This window comes from Oncorhynchus tshawytscha, linkage group LG14 (assembly GCF_018296145.1).
Source record: "Oncorhynchus tshawytscha isolate Ot180627B linkage group LG14, Otsh_v2.0, whole genome shotgun sequence".
In the NCBI taxonomy this organism is placed as follows: domain Eukaryota; kingdom Metazoa; phylum Chordata; class Actinopteri; order Salmoniformes; family Salmonidae; genus Oncorhynchus; species Oncorhynchus tshawytscha.
This window is the reverse complement of record NC_056442.1, coordinates 23,707,367-23,724,452: the sequence shown is the minus strand read 5'-3', so window position 1 is coordinate 23,724,452 and position 17,086 is coordinate 23,707,367. Positions and strand designations below refer to the sequence as shown.

At 38.6% G+C, this 17,086-nt stretch overlaps 2 protein-coding genes and 1 long non-coding RNA gene across 4 annotated transcripts; 2 read left to right on the top strand and 1 right to left on the bottom strand.

The window, feature by feature from the left end:
• The first annotated feature begins 107 nt into the window (after positions 1–107).
• LOC112267556 lies at positions 108–2,190 on the top strand. 2 transcript variants are annotated; one of them, XR_006078804.1, is made up of 4 exons: positions 108–433; positions 758–839; positions 1,282–1,346; positions 1,591–2,190. It is a non-coding gene; the product is annotated as an uncharacterized LOC112267556 (long non-coding RNA). The 2 variants fall into 2 exon arrangements; XR_002956106.2 differs by lacking the exon at positions 108–433 and having other exon boundaries at positions 506–839.
• A 6,129-nt stretch (positions 2,191–8,319) lies between these two features.
• On the top strand, positions 8,320–10,707 carry LOC112266809 (transmembrane protein 199). The gene is made up of 6 exons (XM_024444639.2): positions 8,320–8,902; positions 8,996–9,069; positions 9,147–9,236; positions 9,372–9,414; positions 9,543–9,655; positions 9,900–10,707. Exons 1-6 carry the CDS (start codon positions 8,719–8,721, stop codon positions 9,993–9,995), a joined length of 600 nt encoding a protein of 199 aa, XP_024300407.2. The 5' UTR covers positions 8,320–8,718; the 3' UTR covers positions 9,996–10,707.
• A 3,562-nt stretch (positions 10,708–14,269) lies between these two features.
• On the bottom strand, positions 14,270–15,878 carry LOC112267368 (homeobox protein SEBOX-like). Its single transcript, XM_024445649.1, has 3 exons — positions 15,848–15,878; positions 15,176–15,378; positions 14,270–15,068 (listed from the first exon to the last, which is right to left on the bottom strand). Exons 1-3 carry the CDS (start codon positions 15,876–15,878, stop codon positions 14,442–14,444), a joined length of 861 nt encoding a protein of 286 aa, XP_024301417.1. The 3' UTR covers positions 14,270–14,441.
• Between the last annotated feature and the right edge of the window lie 1,208 nt (positions 15,879–17,086).

The window sequence follows — 17,086 nt, the reverse complement described above, 5'->3', positions numbered from 1 at the left end:
TGGTCAAAAAATATTCCTAGCAAAGAGAAATTTCTCAAGCAAAAATTTAGTTAGGGTTGTCTGGGAGTGTTCTGAGTGGCGATGGAAAATTTGAAAACTAGCTGTTTTTGGCGGAGGTTTGGAAATCTTTCTTATTGGTCTATTGATGTCAACAGGCAGGCCAAAACTCCATACCACCACTATCAAAATTTTCACAGTATTATATGCCAACCTCAGTGTGGAAATATTAATACATGTTTTTGGCTGCACTGGGTCTAAAGAGTTTAACCTTAGCATCAGGTACTCTGTTGTGTTTAAAGTATCTCCATTTAAAGGCCCAGTGCAGTCACAAAATTCCAGTGTTATTTCGACCTCAATGTACTCATTTTGAGAATTACATGTACTTTGAAACTTAAGTATATTTAAAACCAAGTGCTTTTTGACTTTTACTCAAGTAAGTATTTTGCTAGGAGACTTTTACTTTTTATTTTTTATTTTTTACATTTAAAATTGGGTACTTTTTCTACCACTGCAAACTGGCTATTATTACTGTAACGTTAACTAGCCAACGTTACATTGGCTACACAGTAAGTATAGCTAGGTCGCTGTTTTTCTATATTAAACTACGTACGATATGTTGTAACACGGAACAAAATAAATTTGCGCCAGAAGGGGTCAGTTCTTTCAGCTTTTCTCAGATACTATTTGTCCATTGCCATGTCTTGCTTGAAAGCTTGAAGCTAACAATTAATTGTATGCCCATTCGTTTTCATTGCAGCCCTGTTTGAACGCAATTGTTACGCTAACTCTGTATTCACAATGTACAACACTCAGTGAGTCAACTCAAATCCAGCTAACTGGTAATTATGAAGTTATATGTATTTATTTTATTTTCATCTAGCTAGTTATCTTGTTGTGTCTGCATTGCCAGTGCTTAGTTCGGCTGGAAGCAGGTTAAGTCTTGAGCAGGCAACCTCTGTGACTTGTTTTGTTAGCTGGTGAATTTTAATGTAGTTTACGAAAGTTCAATCAGGAAGGCTGGTCTGAAAGCACATTTAACTTAAGCGTTTAACTTAAGCGTTTTACTCTGTGTCCCAGCAAAAGGTTACCAGCATCTGTCATCAGCATTCATCGGAGACGTGGCTATACCCCATTAAGACATGTCCATATTGTATTCTGTTTCTGTTGTTCGTTCAGTTAAGCATATATTTGATTGAAATTCTGTTGCATCCGTCAACAGGCAATAACTAGCTACAGAAGACGAATGAATGCATACATATTTAACTCTAACCTATTTTTCAGGAATTTGTCTTTCAGCATAAAAATATCCTGCCTCTTCTTCACCAGTGAATCAGGCAGCACTTCAGGTATTTTGTCTTTGTACTGCCTAATCCTATGATAATAGATCACATGACTGCCTGGTCTAGCTGGTTGGTTTGAGACTTTACTATTTACAGGCATACATGAGCATAAATATTTCAGTTATGGACTGTCAGATATTTAAATGTAACATTTTTTTCGTGGTGTGTGTGGGGGAGGGGGGGGGGAGATTGATAACTTGTAGTTACACATTTCCCTTACATTCATGATCCCATTTCTTATGTGCTAAAGGGTCATCGCTGATGAAAGGCCTGCAAAATGACAAGGAGGGGATACTTGAGGACAAAGAGTATGCGATTGAGACAAAGACACACATACACAGGACAGGCAGGTGAACATCGACTGGCAGAGAAGCAGCTGAACTGGTTCCCCCCTAGCCCTTCTAGTTTGATGCTGAAAGAGGTGCCTGCTGCATTTGCTAAACTGGTGGTGCAGGTTGTAAAAATACTCTAGCCTGGTCCCAGATCCCTCTAGCCTGGTCTTGCTAACTCATAATGTATGATAGTTGTCATGCCATGTTTCCATAGGAGTTGGCTATATAGTACAAACAGATCATAGACCAAACTAACATTTGGCTGATTTTCAGAACCGAAGGTGAAACTTCAGTGTACTTGAGGACTACTCTAGAAATTGTTGGCTTTGTTGCAAGATAGAAAGGAGAATAAGCCATGGTTTGCTTGTGTGTCACCTGAATGTGAGGGCAAGCGGTTATGTATGATATGGTTATGATAGTAATGTAGGCCCTAACATGCACTTTGTTTTCAGGTTTGAATGAGACAATATATTCCCCTAACCTTATTATTTTAATAAAGTTATTGTTTATGAATATTATATTACTTGTGTATATCTGTCCTTATCATATGTAATTGATAATTGTTTTTGGTGCAGATGTGTTTAATTTACTATCTGGATAAAGTGTCTGATCATGGAAAATGTCATAGAATTTTTTTTAAGTGCCATCAGTCACATCAGTCCATATTTTGTAAGGATAAGAATAGAACTACCTTTTAATGTGAAGAAGTTCTACCTTCCAGAGCTTGAGTTCTAAAATAATAACTTGAAAAGATACCCAGCTAGCAAATTTCATTCCTTGGAAGTTGTGGGAAGGTACGTTTTTGGTTTCCCATTGGATCTGGGAACAAAGCCAGAAGTTTCCGTACCAGTAAAACCGAACGTTCTAAGAACGGAAGTTAACATTTTGCCTGTTCTGGGAACATTTATTTTTAGGTTGCAGGTAGGTTCTGAAAATGTTTTACTCTGGTTCTATTAAAGTTTTCCTGGGAGGTTTTATTAACGCTCTGAGGACAAATTTATAGGTTATTTGTTTTTTGAATAACTTACTTAACTTTCACTAAATGTTTCAAAAAGTATTTTAATAACACTGCTAGCTTTTTCTGGGCAAACTCTCTTTTTTTTCTTCTCCAAGCACAGATAGGACACATGTAAAATTATTTTCCTTAGACATGAATCATGGAAACAAATACATTTGTTTATTTTGACAGCATCTGTGAAATTTGAACCTATAATCTTCTGTCTATCCATGGAATTAGCAGTTGTGGAAAAAGTACCCAATTGTCATACTTGAGTAATTTTCAATTAAGGTATGTTTACTTTTACTCAAGTAAAAGTGAGTCACCCAGTAAAATATTGCTTGAGTAAAAGTATTTGGTTTTAAATATACTCAAGTATGAAAAGTAAATGTTATTGCTAAAATATACTTCGTATTGAAAGTAGAAGTGTAAATCATTTCAAATTCCCAATATTAAGAAAACCAGACAGTACCATTTTATTTACTGATAGCCAGGGGGCACACTCTAACACTCAGACATAATTTAAAAACTAAGCATTTGTGTTTAGTGAGTCCGCCAGATCAAAGGCAATAGGGATGACCAGGGATGTTCTCTTGATACGTGTGTGAATTGGACCATTTTCCTGTCCTGCTTAGCATTCAAAATGTAACGAGTACTTTTGGGTGTCAGGGATAATGTATGGAGTGAAAAGTACATTATTGTCTTTAGCAATGTAGTAAAGTAAAAGTTGTCCAAAATATAAATAGTCAAGTACAGATATCCCCAAAACTACTTCTGTATGTTGACTTAAATAACTTACACCACTGGGAATTAGTCCACTGCGGCACCAAGATGGAGCTAGCATGCCTTGTTTCTTTACTCATTCAAAGCTGTTCATTTTAGTCTGTCCAACAGACCTCTTTTCAAAGGAAACAATAACTTATTAAGATGAGGTGTAGCCAATTAGTGGCGAGGCCAGCACGCACACCTGAAAACACTTAACAAGAAAGAGGCTAGAGAAAGTTTTGTTTATGCTGAGAATAAAATCTATATGTTTTTAAATAACATTATTTAGAATGTTCTCTGAACTTAACTAAAGTTTTCTTGTGTTTTTTTTAATAGAAAGTTTTCTTAACAGTCAGAACAGAATGTACCACCCCAGTGCTGGCTTGCCTTTGAAGCTAAATTGGTCCTGGTCAGTCCCTGAATGGGAGACCAGATGATACTTGAAGTGGTGTTGGAGGGCCAGTACGAGGCACTCTTTCCTCTGGTCTAAAATAAAAATATCCCAATGCACCAGGGCAGTGATTGGGGACAGTAGCTTCGTCTCTGTGGACTCTAGGGGTGTTAACCATGGTGTCTTGGCTAAATTCCAAATCTGGCCCCTCATACCATCATGGCCACCTAACCATCCCCAGCTTCCAATTTGCTCATTCATCCCCCTGTAACTATTCCACTGGTTGTTGCTGTAAATGAGAATGTGTTCTCAGTTATCTTACCTGGTAAAGGGTGCATTCATAAATTCACTCTGGCTATCTACTCCGATTTCAGAGCAGTCCCGTCTGAGTGTGCCAGAGCGCAGAATAACTGAGGAATTTACGAACGTGCAACACCTGTTGAATATGACCGGTGTCAGTAAACATCAGCAAAAAAACATAATTAAATTGTTGCCAGCAGCACAGTTACAGTCACCAACGCTTTAGATAACATGAAAAAAGCCTAAACAGCTCTGCTAGGGCGAGTAAAATGGTCAGAGTGTAGTGTTCTCTCATTTGTGTCTGGAAGTAGCTAGCAAGCAAGCTTGCCAACTTCAGCCTGTTAGCTTGGGTGCTTTACTGCCGCTGTGAGGTCAGAACGCTCAGATCAACCCTACTCCTTGGCCAGAGAGTCCAGTATGCGTTTTGAACACTCCAAGAGCAAAACACTCTGAATTTATGAACAGACAATCTGACAACTCTATGAATTTAAGAACACCAAGAGCACACTCTGAGTGCACTCTGGCACTCCAGGGTGAATTTACGAACACTCACAAAATAAGGGTTAAATAAATCAAATGCAATGTACAGTGACCTCGGATGGGGCCACAGTGTAGCCTCCAAATGCTGCAGTAGTTTATGTAAAATCTGAGCTTCTCCTGTCCTATTCGGTGTCCTGTGTGAATCTAAGTGTGCGTTCTCTAATTCTCTCCTTCTCTCTTTTTCTCTCTCTCGGAGGACCTGAGCCCTAGGACCTGAGCTCCAGGACTACCTGACATGATGACTCCTTGCTGTCCCCAGTCCAGTACTCCTTGCTGTCCCCAGTCCACCTGGCCATGCTGCTGCTCCAGTTTCAACTTCCACCTGACTGTGCTGCTGCTCCAGTTTTCAACTGTTCTGCCTTATTATTATTCGACCATGCTGGTCATTTATGAACATTTGAACATCTTGGCCATGTTCTGTTATAATCTCCAAATAGAAATAATAAAATGAGCTATAGTAATAAAATTAGCTATGTCGAGAATACAGTATTCACATAGTACCAAACACCATGGCAAAGTACCAAACACCATGGCAAAATAATTGCAGGAAGTTAGCTTACGGACCAGTATCCAGAATATAAATACACTATATATACAAAGGTGTAGGAACACCCCTCCAATTAGTGGATTCGGCTATTTCAGCCACACCCATTGCTGACGGGTGTATAAAATGGAGCATACAGCAATGCAATCTCCATAGACAAGCATTGACAATAGAATGGCCTCTGAAGAGCTCAGTCTTTCAACATAGCACAGTCATGGGATGCCACCTTTCCAACAAGTCATCTTGTCAAATTGATCCCCTGCTAGAGCTTGCCCGGTCAACTGCTGTTATTGTGAAGTGGATATGTCTACTGTAGGAGCAACAACGGCTCAGCAGCGAAGTGGTAGGCCACATAAGCTTACAGAACAGGACTGCTGAAACGCATAGCGCATAAAAATTGTTCTCGGTTGCAACACTTACTATCCAGTTCCAAACTGCCTCTGGTTGCAACGTCAGCACAATAACTGTTCGTCGAGAGCTTCATGAAATGGCTTTCCATGGCAGAGCAGCGTCAGCTGGAGTGGTGTAAAGGTCGCCACCACTGGACTCTGGAGCAGTGGAAATGCGTTCTCTGGATTGATGACTCATGCTTCACCATCTGGCAGTCCGACGGGCAAATCTGGGTTTGACAGATACAAGGAGAACGCTACTTGCCCGAATGCTTAGTGCCAACTGTAAAGTCTGGTGGAGGAGGAATAATGGTCTGGGGCTGCTTTTCATGGTTCAGGCTAGGCTCCTTAGTTCCAGTGATCTCCTGTTTTTTAGTTTTCAGTTTTTTGAAGGGGTAAGAGGGTGTTCTCTAGATTATTCTATCAGCCAGTCAGGGCTGTATATGCAAATATATTAACATTTGTATCCCCATGCCCACACAGTTGGACTGAGCATTTCAGTGGCCCAAGGAGGATCAGGGAAATACATTAGTTATATATATATTTTTAAACAACACACACAGTGTGACTTATTATACATAAAATTATGATTTAAAGAAAGGAAAACTAAGTGGGGGCTTTAATTATTAATCATTAATTTCAAGGCTAGGTCATTGAACTAGCTTCATTCTTGTTTTATTCCCCCTGAAATTAACCACAATGAAAAGTGCTAAAGAAATATAAATAAATCAATTGAAATAATAACTATATTTGAAAACGATACCTGCACAAAAATCAACACAATAATAATTTCCCCTACATGCATACAAATACTGTATATTATTAACTATGTTTGAAAGTGCAGTATTTTTTTATTATTTGTTATTTTTATATATATATATATATATATATATTTGTTTAATTTGATTGTTTATTCATAATTAGAAATGATCAACAACTGACATTCCTACATCAAACATGTCTAACACAACAAAACACAGGTATAAACAAGAAAATAATAAATACATATACAAAAATAAAATATATAAATAACCCCAAAAATATATATAAGAAATAAGTGTAAAAATAACGACAATTCTCGTGCAATTTTATTCACTCAGAAAAAATAATTCAGGAAGATGTGATTATTTTTGTTATTCACTAAGGATATTGTCTTAACAAGACGATTAAATTCAATCAAAAATATTTGTAATTTTGGTATAGAATTCTGGAATTTTTGTTTGTGTATAAAGTGTTTGGCAACAAGAATTTTAAAAAATCACAATCATTTCAATGGTCTTGTTATCATTGCAATAGTAACATATATTATATCCTTCGTGTCAAAAACATGGGTAGTGTTCTGCAAGGTTTTCCCCAAAATCTATCACAGATTGACATTCATAGAACAAATGAGTCAGATTTTCGCCTTCTTTTTCGCAGAAAACGCAGATATCATCAGTAGCCACAAATTTGGACAACATAGAATTACATGGACATATCTTATGTAGAATCTTAAAGTGCACTTCCTTAAATTTGCTTGGTATACAATATTTGTAAGGCATCAAGCAAGCTTTTTTTCCAGACAATGTCAGATGGCTCCGTGAATGGAAAATTTGTCTTGTGTATTTATTACAACAAGATTTCTCAAGTAAGTCCACGCCTTCCAAACTATGATCATCACCAAAGCTAAGATGAGTTTTCATTAGTGTAGTTAGACGACTGGGAATGGCTTTGATCACAGAAATAAACTCTCTGAAAGGTATTGGAATCTCATTCAATGTTATAAAATGTTGATATGCAAGAATATTACCCGTTGTCAAAAACATCAAGAACAAAGTCAATATTCCTCTCATGCCTGCTGGGGTAGAACAATGACTTATTCCTTACAGTTATATCTGAATTATTACACAAAAAAAGCTTTATATGGGGAAAAAAATGTGCAGGAAACATATTTTCTAGGACATTAAAGCTTGTTGGTGGAACCTAGCCAATTTAGCGGGTTCAGGAATATAACTACGTTTCAGTAAAAATTGAAGACCTCCCAACTTATTAAAAACATTGTTTGGAATGAAATACCAAATTGATTTTGTATTGATCAAACATATTTTCAACCAATTGATCTTGTCAACAAAATCCAACACTTCCAGACCTCCTTCAGCTCTTTTATTTGAGAGGACTGACTTATTTTTCCAGATGAAGTCAAAGGTCTTGTTGATCTCTTTACAGGTAGAGGGATTTACAAATAAAGATAATGAGGGGTACACAAAGCGAGACAGTCCCTCTGCCTTGGACAGAAGTACTTTCCCAAGTATAGAAACATCTCTTTGTAGCCAAGTATTAAATATATTTTTGGTTTTCTTCATTTTAGGAGAGAAATTCATACGTTGTCTGACTAAGTGTTTTTTTGACAAATGTATTCCTAAATATTTAACACAGTCCTGTACAGGAATATTTGTATATTTCTTTATCATCAGAATCATATAAACATTTTACGATTTCACATTTAGAAACGTTTTAATCCAGATGCAATAGAGAATGCAGTTATAGCATTAAGGGCATGGACGACCTGGTCTTTTGTCTTTAAAAAGCCATGTGGATTTACATTATTCAGAATATCTAGAGATACACGTTTCATTACGAAAAGGAAAAAAATCCGTACACTTCTGTTGATAGTGAATATTTTGGATGTATTAAGGTTTAGTAACAGTATTTTTTATTATGTTTTAGTGGAAGTAGCTACGTACGTCAGATCCTGTCACAAGGTGAACATAGACGCTTCAAAGACAGCTTTCTCTGTTGGTTGTATTTATTTCTAGATTTGTAAAATTAGCTAAACTCTCATCGTTATCGGAACAACTTAAAATGGGTACTTGATACGATGATTAGATTAATACTAAATGTATCCATTTGGGAAGAATTGGGAATGGATCATCTTTATAAACTGCCTACGTTTGCTCCTGGTCGTAGGTTTGCTAGCTATACATGAAGCCAGAGCATTCTCTTCTTGTAGCTAGCTAGATCAGCTGGCTAACTCTGCCCGGCCAGCTACGGGCGAACAACAGCTAGCTAATCCAGCCACTTGTCAGCACATTTCATTGTAACTAACTACATAAGTCTGACAGTTAACGTTAGCTAAAGAGAATGGCGTCGTCATTTGTGATTGGAAACACATTTCGAGAGAGGGTAAGAGACTTGCTGGAGAAGGATGAGGCTTCAGTTCCAACAGAACTACAGAAAGAATTGGAAGATATTCTTCAACGGGAACAGCCATCAACTCTGTCTTTCAGAACTGCAAGGAAACTTCATAAATGTCTGCTCGACAATGGTATGTACGAACATAGTTCTAGAAGCATAGTGGCACAGGTCTTACATTTCACGAATGAAGTACTAGCCTATGTGTACTTTACCTTCCTGTCAGGTCAACCCTTCTACCTTAATGAGTTGTTGGAGGACAGCTCATTGCACCTGCCTGAGGTTGAAACGCCCCCCAGAGTAAGTGAGATCTTGACCCCTTAATTTGACACCCATCATGAGGACTACACTAAAGCGTTACGCCCTCTTTGTGACAGAACCCTGTGCTCGTGGCTCGTCTGGAGCGAATCAGAGCCAAGTTGGCCAATGAAGAATACAACAGGATCACACGGAATGTAAACACTCAGGTGAATTGCACAGTCCACACTCTGCATGTAGCCTACTGTACGTATTGGATTGACATATGGCCACCAGCTTAAATATATGATAGCGCTTAGTGTTTTGGTTGTTGTTGATTCATGCGAGTACTTCTCCCCCCCCAGCAAATGAATCGTCGTGAGACATTGGCGGACTTTGGGAAAGAAGGTTACTATGGGTTTCAAACGTTTGCATGCAATCAGTCTCTTAAGATTGTCACTATCGTCTCCATCTACCTATACCTCAACCCTCCCTCCTCTAATGTTGACGTGTGTGTGTGTGTGGTCTGTCTCTAGTGCGCTCAGCCAAAGCTGCTGTTGTGACGGTCTTAAACTTCCTAGTGACAGTGGTGGCGACGTTCGCCTGCTCCTATCTCGGCAGTCAATACCTCTTCACAGAGACAACGGCGGTAAGAATTCATACGAAGATCCCTGACTCGTACAAGCTGGGCAAGCGTTCACCCCTATTGCCTGACGAGATTAATAGTGTCACTTAAACCTTGATTGTGTGATAAGCGATGATTAAGCTAGTACTGCATTGTGTTGTAAATGACCAAAAATCTTGTTTGAAAAGGTAATCATGAAGAAATGTACATTTCAAAACCCCGTTTAAGAATCAGTATCGTTGTTGATATGTTTGGATGTGTGTTTCAGAGGGTGATATCTGCAGTGATTGCTGCGTCCGTCGTCGGCCTGGCAGAGCTGTATGTTCTGGTACGGACCATGGAGGGAGAGCTAGGAGAACCATAGCACCAGTCAGTGTTCTTATCAACAAAACTCATTGCTGGAGAACTATGCTCTTACCTGACCGACCAGTGGACTTCAAAGACGGAAATCAAACGGGTTAAATTTACATGACATTTTAGTCATTTAGCAGACACTCTTATCCAGAGTGACTTACAGGAGCAAATAGGGTTAAGTGCCTTGCTCAAGGGCACATCAACAAATGTTTCACCTAGTCAGCTCGGGGATTCGAAACCAGCAACCTTTCGGATGCTGGCCCAACCTCATAACCGCTATGCTACCTGAGTGGAAGTCGATGTACAGCTTTGACTTAACCCCAAAACTAGTGATAAGAATTGTCCCACGTTATTCATGAATTGAAAACGGATCAGTGTGAAGATCTTGAATGTGACCCAGATGTAAAAGTTGCTTGTGTTTTACCATCGCTTCTCTATCATGATGACGTTGACTCAGTGTTTCCCAACTCGTTTATTTACTAATGTGCACTAAACAAGTTGGGATATTTAGCTATTTATTTCCATCCATTTTGCTTTCATAGGGCCTGTTAAAATAACCCCATTTAAAAGAAAATGTAGGATCATTTCCTACTAGGATGTATCGGGGATTTTTTCATACAATAGTTTATTCATACTGTACTTTACACTCCTTCAGTGTGTTTCTGTGTAGTCAATATTGTTTGTTTGTCTACTCAATAAAGTTAACGGCCATGTAATTACAACCTCTAAGATCAGTTTGGTTCAATGTAAAAAAAAAAATATATATATATATATATATATATATATATACATTCAGTACCAGTCCAAAGTTTAGACACACCTACTCATTCAAAGGTTTTTCTTTATTTTGACTGAAAAACGTGTGTGTGTGTGTGTGTACACAAACCCCCCTCTATGGTTAGGATTGAAGTTTTGAGCTGCTTCATAACAATTCTTGATAAGTCCCACTTTACCCTTACATTGACTGTATTAGCCCTGGTAATATTAAGGATATTCCATGTTCTATTAGAAATAAAATAGTTGTTTTTGTCCATTTACAGTAAATTGAGGCAAGTGGTAAACTTTGAGTAACAATTGTCTCACATCAGACTGAGTACAGTTAACACATTTTTATTTATTTTTAACCTTTATTTAACCTTTATTTAACCAGGCAAGTCAGTTAAGAACAGATTCTTATTTTCAATGACGGCCTAGGAACAGTGGGTTAACTGCCTGTTCAGGGGCAGAACGACAGATTTGTACCTTGTCAGCTCGGGCGTTTGAACTTGCAACCTTCCGGTTACTAGTCCAACGCTCTAACCACTAGGCTACCCTGCCGCCCCACATTCACACTATGAAAGGCTTATCACTTCTATTCATGCCAGTAGTAGCCTATAATTGGGCTAGAAAAACTCACAGGCAGTGTCTTTAGAGAATACGGTTGTTTATGACTAGTGAAGTTATTATTCCAGCCAGCTCTCTAGCACGGGGCCCCCCTGGGTGAATTTTTTGGGTTTTGCCCTAGCACTATAAAGCTGATTCAAATAATCAAAGCTTGATGATGAGTTTGTTATTTGAATCAGCTGTGTAGTACTAGGGCAAAAACCAAAACGTGCCCCCAGGGGAGGCCTCGGGACCGAGTTTGGGAAACCCTGCTCTAGCATCCTGCTTCCAGACGTGGCACAGTATTGTCTTCAACTACCGATCGGCACTTATCTGTTTCGAGGGGAACTAGAGAGCAAGATGGATTTTACAGGCCACAAACAAACAAACCAATTATAGTTACCCTGGGAGCTGTGTAGTACTTAAATCTGTTCCATGACAACACTTATCTCTTTTCATGATTCAAAACCATTTTACTACGATATCTGACTTTGGCTTGTGTTAGGACTTTTCCCCCACCTATACTGTATCTCTGGACAATTTCCTTTCCTATCGGTTGAAAGATTAAAGGATGTAACTACATCTGGAATACAAAAAAGTATCTCAAAGATCTGAGATTTGACACCCAGATTAAGGGTTTATTGAAAGATTATTTGGTATTAAAGATGATTATGATATTGAGAGATCACTGTCCAGCAGGCCGGGGTTAACTGTCATAGTGCTCTTGTCCTATCTTGACTGTATTACTCGCATGTAATACTTCACTGGAGACCTTAAACCCAGCTAGAATTAAAGAGCTGGTAAGCTGATAGACGCTGAGCTTCAGTTTTAATTTATTTCTTATTATTCATTTTTTCTCTGTCCAACCCATATTATTGGAGAAAAAAAAGTTTTTATTTGGAAAATAATTATTTCTGTCATGGTATCTTGACACAAGAAATCATTTTAATCAGGATATTTTGAAAGATAATACTCACGGAAACATTAAATGTTGAATCAAATCCGCCTAGAATGAATAACAGACCAAATGGATCTATGAGACCTGATTCTATGTCAGGTAGAATACAAATACCTCCGTAAACAACTATGTAACATTACAGTATGTAATGCATATGGGTCCTCTTGTCCTCCACAGAAAGCTGCTTGTCCATCAAAGACCCTACAAAATAAAACTACGAGAGGGCTATTCTATAGATAACCCTATCTCTGTAACCATATATTATATTATTTAACTGTTTAAAAAAAGGTCATATTAAACTTCTAATCAATCATTACTATGGTGAAATACATCAATATATTCCTCTTTGGTTGAATTAAACGATTATCACGATTATTCACAAGCTAAAGAAAGACATAAGATTCACACATTTAACAACAAAATAAAAACAAACAAAATTGGTCAAGTGGTCACAGATTCTGCCAATGTGGAGAGACAGACAACACACATACAGTGCCTTCAGAAAGCATTCACACCCCTTAATCTTTTCCACATGTTGTTGTGTTGCAGCCAACACACAATACCCCATAATGTCAAAGTGGGATTTATGTTTTTAGAAATTTGTACAAATTCATTAAAAATGAAAAGCTGAAATGTCTTGAGTCATTTAACCCCTTTGTTATGTATGGCAAGCCTCAAGTTCAGGAGTAAAAATGTGCTTAACAGTCACATAATAAGTTGCATTTATTCACTCTGTGTGCAATAGTAGTGTTTAACATGATTTTTGAATGACTACCTCATCTCTGTACCCCACACATACAATTATCTGTAAGGTCCCTCAGTTGAGCAGTGCATTTCAAACACAGATTTAACCGCAAAGACCAGGGAGGTTTTCCAATGCCTCGAAAAGAAGGGCACCTATTGGTAGATGGGTAAAAAAAAAGCGGCCATTGAATATCACTTTGAGCATGGTGAAGATATTAATTACACTTTGGATGGTGTATCAATAGACCCAGTCACAACAAAGATACAGGTGTCCTTCCTAACTGAGTTACTGGAGAGGAAAGAAACTGCTCAGGGATTTCACCATGAAGCCAATGGTGACTTTAAAACAGTTACAGAGTTTAATAGCTGTGATAGGAGAAAACTGATGATGGATCAACAACATTGTAGGTACTCTTCAATACTAACCTAAATGACAGTGAAAAGAAGGAAGCCATTACATAATAAAAATATTTCAAAACATGAATTTGTTTGCAATAAGGCACTAAAGTAAAATCACAAATAATGTGGCAAAGAAATGTACTTTATGTCCTGAATACAAAGCGTTATGTTTGGGTCAAATCCAACACAACACATCACTCAGTCCCACTCTTCATATTTTGAAGCATGGTGATGGCTTCATCATGTTATGGGTATGCTTGTCATCGGCAAGGACTAGGGAGTTTGATTTTGATTTTTTAAAAACAAAATAGAGTTAAGCACAGGCAAAATCCTGAAGGGAAACCTGGTTCAGTCTGCTTTCCAACAGACCCGGGAGACAAATTCACAGGAGAAGGCCAAATGTACACTGAAGTTGCTTATCAAGATGACATTGAATGTTCCTGAGTGGCGTAGTTACAGTTTTGACTTAAATTGTCTTGAAAATCTATGGCAAGACTTGAAAATGGCTGTCTAGCATTGATCAACAACCAATTTAACAGAGTTTAAAGATTTTTTAAAAGAATAATGTGCAAATATTGTACCATCCAGGTGTGCAAAACTCAGAGACTTACCCAGAAAGACAGCTGTAATCCTTGCCGAAGGTGAGTTTACAGTATTTTGACTCAGGGGTGTGAATACTTATGTAAATGTTATATTTCTGTATTTCATTTTCAATAAAATTGCTTAAATGTCTAAAAACATGTTTTCACTTTGTCATTGTGGGGTATCGTGTGTAGATGGATGAGAAAAATAATATTGGATCCATTTTGAATTCAGGCTGAAACACAAAATGTGGAAAAAGTCAAGGGGTGTGAATACTTTCAGAAGGTACTGTATTGGGCAAGTGGTATAGCCTAGTGGTCCCACATCTGTTTGTGTTGTCTTGCCACCTCATGGCAAGACAGCACCACCAGAGCTGGGACAACCAGGCTATAGGTAAGCAGGGACAGGACATCAGAACTCCAGGAAGTTGGTGACAATAGCAGCATTATAGATCAGGTCTGAGATGTATCCGATGGAGGTCTGGGGGCCCACCTGAGGATGATGACCCTGTCCTTGAGTCACATCCCAATACACCTGCTGTGGATGGGAGGTGACAACCTGGTCCACTGAGGTTTGATGACCATATCTTTCCTGTGAGACAGCTAGAGTCTGTAGATTAAAGTTCCTATACCCTGAGGTGCCCACACAGGGCTGGTTGAACCCATCCCGGTATGGCCGTGTGGCGTGTGCTTGCCTTCCAATGGGTGCAGTGGTAGTAGCAAGAGATCCCAGGTGAGATCGACGGTCTTCCTCCCACAGTAGGGATTCTGCCAGGTTTGGGGAGACGGGTGTAGGCTGATGAGAGACAGGGTTGCTGTAGAGACGGATCCAGTCGGAGTAGAACTGCTGACCATCGTCACACTGAATCTGGTCTGGTCGGAACATCTCCCCCATTGTGGTTGGAGTGAAGGAGGGACCAGGGGAGGGAACCACTGGGAGAGGTTGGCATGTTACACCTCCTCTTCCAGAAGTAGGCTTAGTTGATTTGGTGAGTCTTCCACTCTTGATACTTCTTGCCCGTCTGTTTTGGAACCACACCTATGAACAATGAGTAGAGTCAGGTAAATATGTTCTTCTAGCCTAAATGCATAGATATATACAGAAATGGTCAATAACTAACTTTTAGTTATAATCACTGCACAAACCTGTATCTTGCTTTCAGGTAGATGCGTATGTGCGGCCAAGCGTTCACGGAGAGTGATGTCTGGGTACGGCGTCAGCGCGAAAGCTTGTTCCAACTCAGACAATTGTGCGTGGCTGAAGATGGTTCTTTTGCGCTTCCTTTGGCCCTCTGTACACCCGCTTCTCTCAGGTTCAGGTGATGAAAGTCCATTGTCATTCCTCACGTCTTAACAACAACAAAAACAAAAAATGTGAAAATTGAAAATTGAAATTAAAATGTGGCCAAACATATGGTTCATTGATGATTATTTAATAAGTAGTCCAAAATACCGGTACAGCGTTATAAAACTATTCAAGACAATTATTAAAATAAATGTACCGTATGCTTTCGTTTTCTTTTCATCTGCATTCCTGTTTATGTCAATGGATATCTTTCTATATATTATGACTTTGTTTTTGTTTGTTTCTTTGTGCTCTATTTATTTTAGGCAAAATCTAGACAGAATTTTGACAATTTAATTAATAAATGCTATTCATAATAAAATAATCCTAAAGGACACTATAAAAGTCAATAAACAAATATAACTGTCACTATTGTAATGTAACATGTTTTTTACGTTGATGGTAAGCTTTTACGCATAGGCCTACAGCCTGAACATTTGAAAACTATTTACATAGCCTACCTTTACACTGACCTTGGTCTCCAAAATGTGCTGTAAAATCCATCTCTTTCTGGTCAGTCAGTCTGTGTGCAGTGAATTCATGATTGATGAAGAGAGACATAATTCTACAGCTCGGTCTGTTGATACGTAAATGATGCGCTCACTGCTGGGTAGCGGTGCCCTCTTATAGCGGGAACTCCCATCTCAATCACAAACCGCCCACGGTCCACTCCAAATTAATCTGGGCACGTTCAGGTGTTATAGGCCTATAGTGGAGCCTAGTGCCCACCTCTCTAATCCTGAATTGCAGATGGTGACGTTGCCACGAATTGACAAGAAACAGATGAAAGCAGCAATGGTGTATAAACCCGCTGTTTCCGCTGTCGCTATTGTCTGACACTCCCTGTGTCAGACTGTCAGATCTCATCCCAGGGCAATCGACTGCAAAGAGGATCCCCGTGGAGGTTAGAGCGCAGGGCAGGCAGACCTTGTTGGACGCACCAAGCAGAGTCAATCTGCATAGGCCTAATAATGTGTTCTACCATGTTCACTGCGAGAGTAATATTTGTTATTTATCCCTCCATTTGCTGTTAGGATGAACGAAAAGTAAAAGTAAGTAGTTTACTATAGCCTAACTATTATTTTTATACAGGAAAAAGCCTAGCAGCTTCAAAGGCTGGTTTCACACTTTCTCTTCCTGTGTATTGAAGTCAATTAGCCTAGTGATCGTTTTCCATTCCCATTAACAGCCGTACAACTTCTGAGAAAAGCTCGAAATACACCAACGTACACACATCCTAAAACGTACATTTCTGAACGAAGCTGGAAGGGTTTAGAGGAATACACATTGTACAAAAACCAACTCCAGATCTTCTTTTTTAATGAGCCAATTAGTAATGATTTCAAATGACTTGCCCACCCCATTCCTTTTTCCCTTTTATGTGAAGGGATCATGCAAAATAATCAAATCATATTTTGGTCCTCAAATGTGTGCATTTATTGCTAAAGTATTGCTAAAACCTTATATATATATTAAATAGGGCTGTCAAACAATAAAAACATTTAATGAAGTTAATTGCAGGATTTGTCGATTAATCAGATTAATCACAAATGCCTAATTTTCTTAATTGGAGCTCTAATTTAAGATTTGTATTCATACAAAAAGCATTACAACCTACTGGGCAAAAAGTGGTTGAACCAACGTTGTTACCAAGTCATTTCAAACCCCAAAAATCTGTGATGATATTGTGCAAAACTGACTGGATTTGCAAA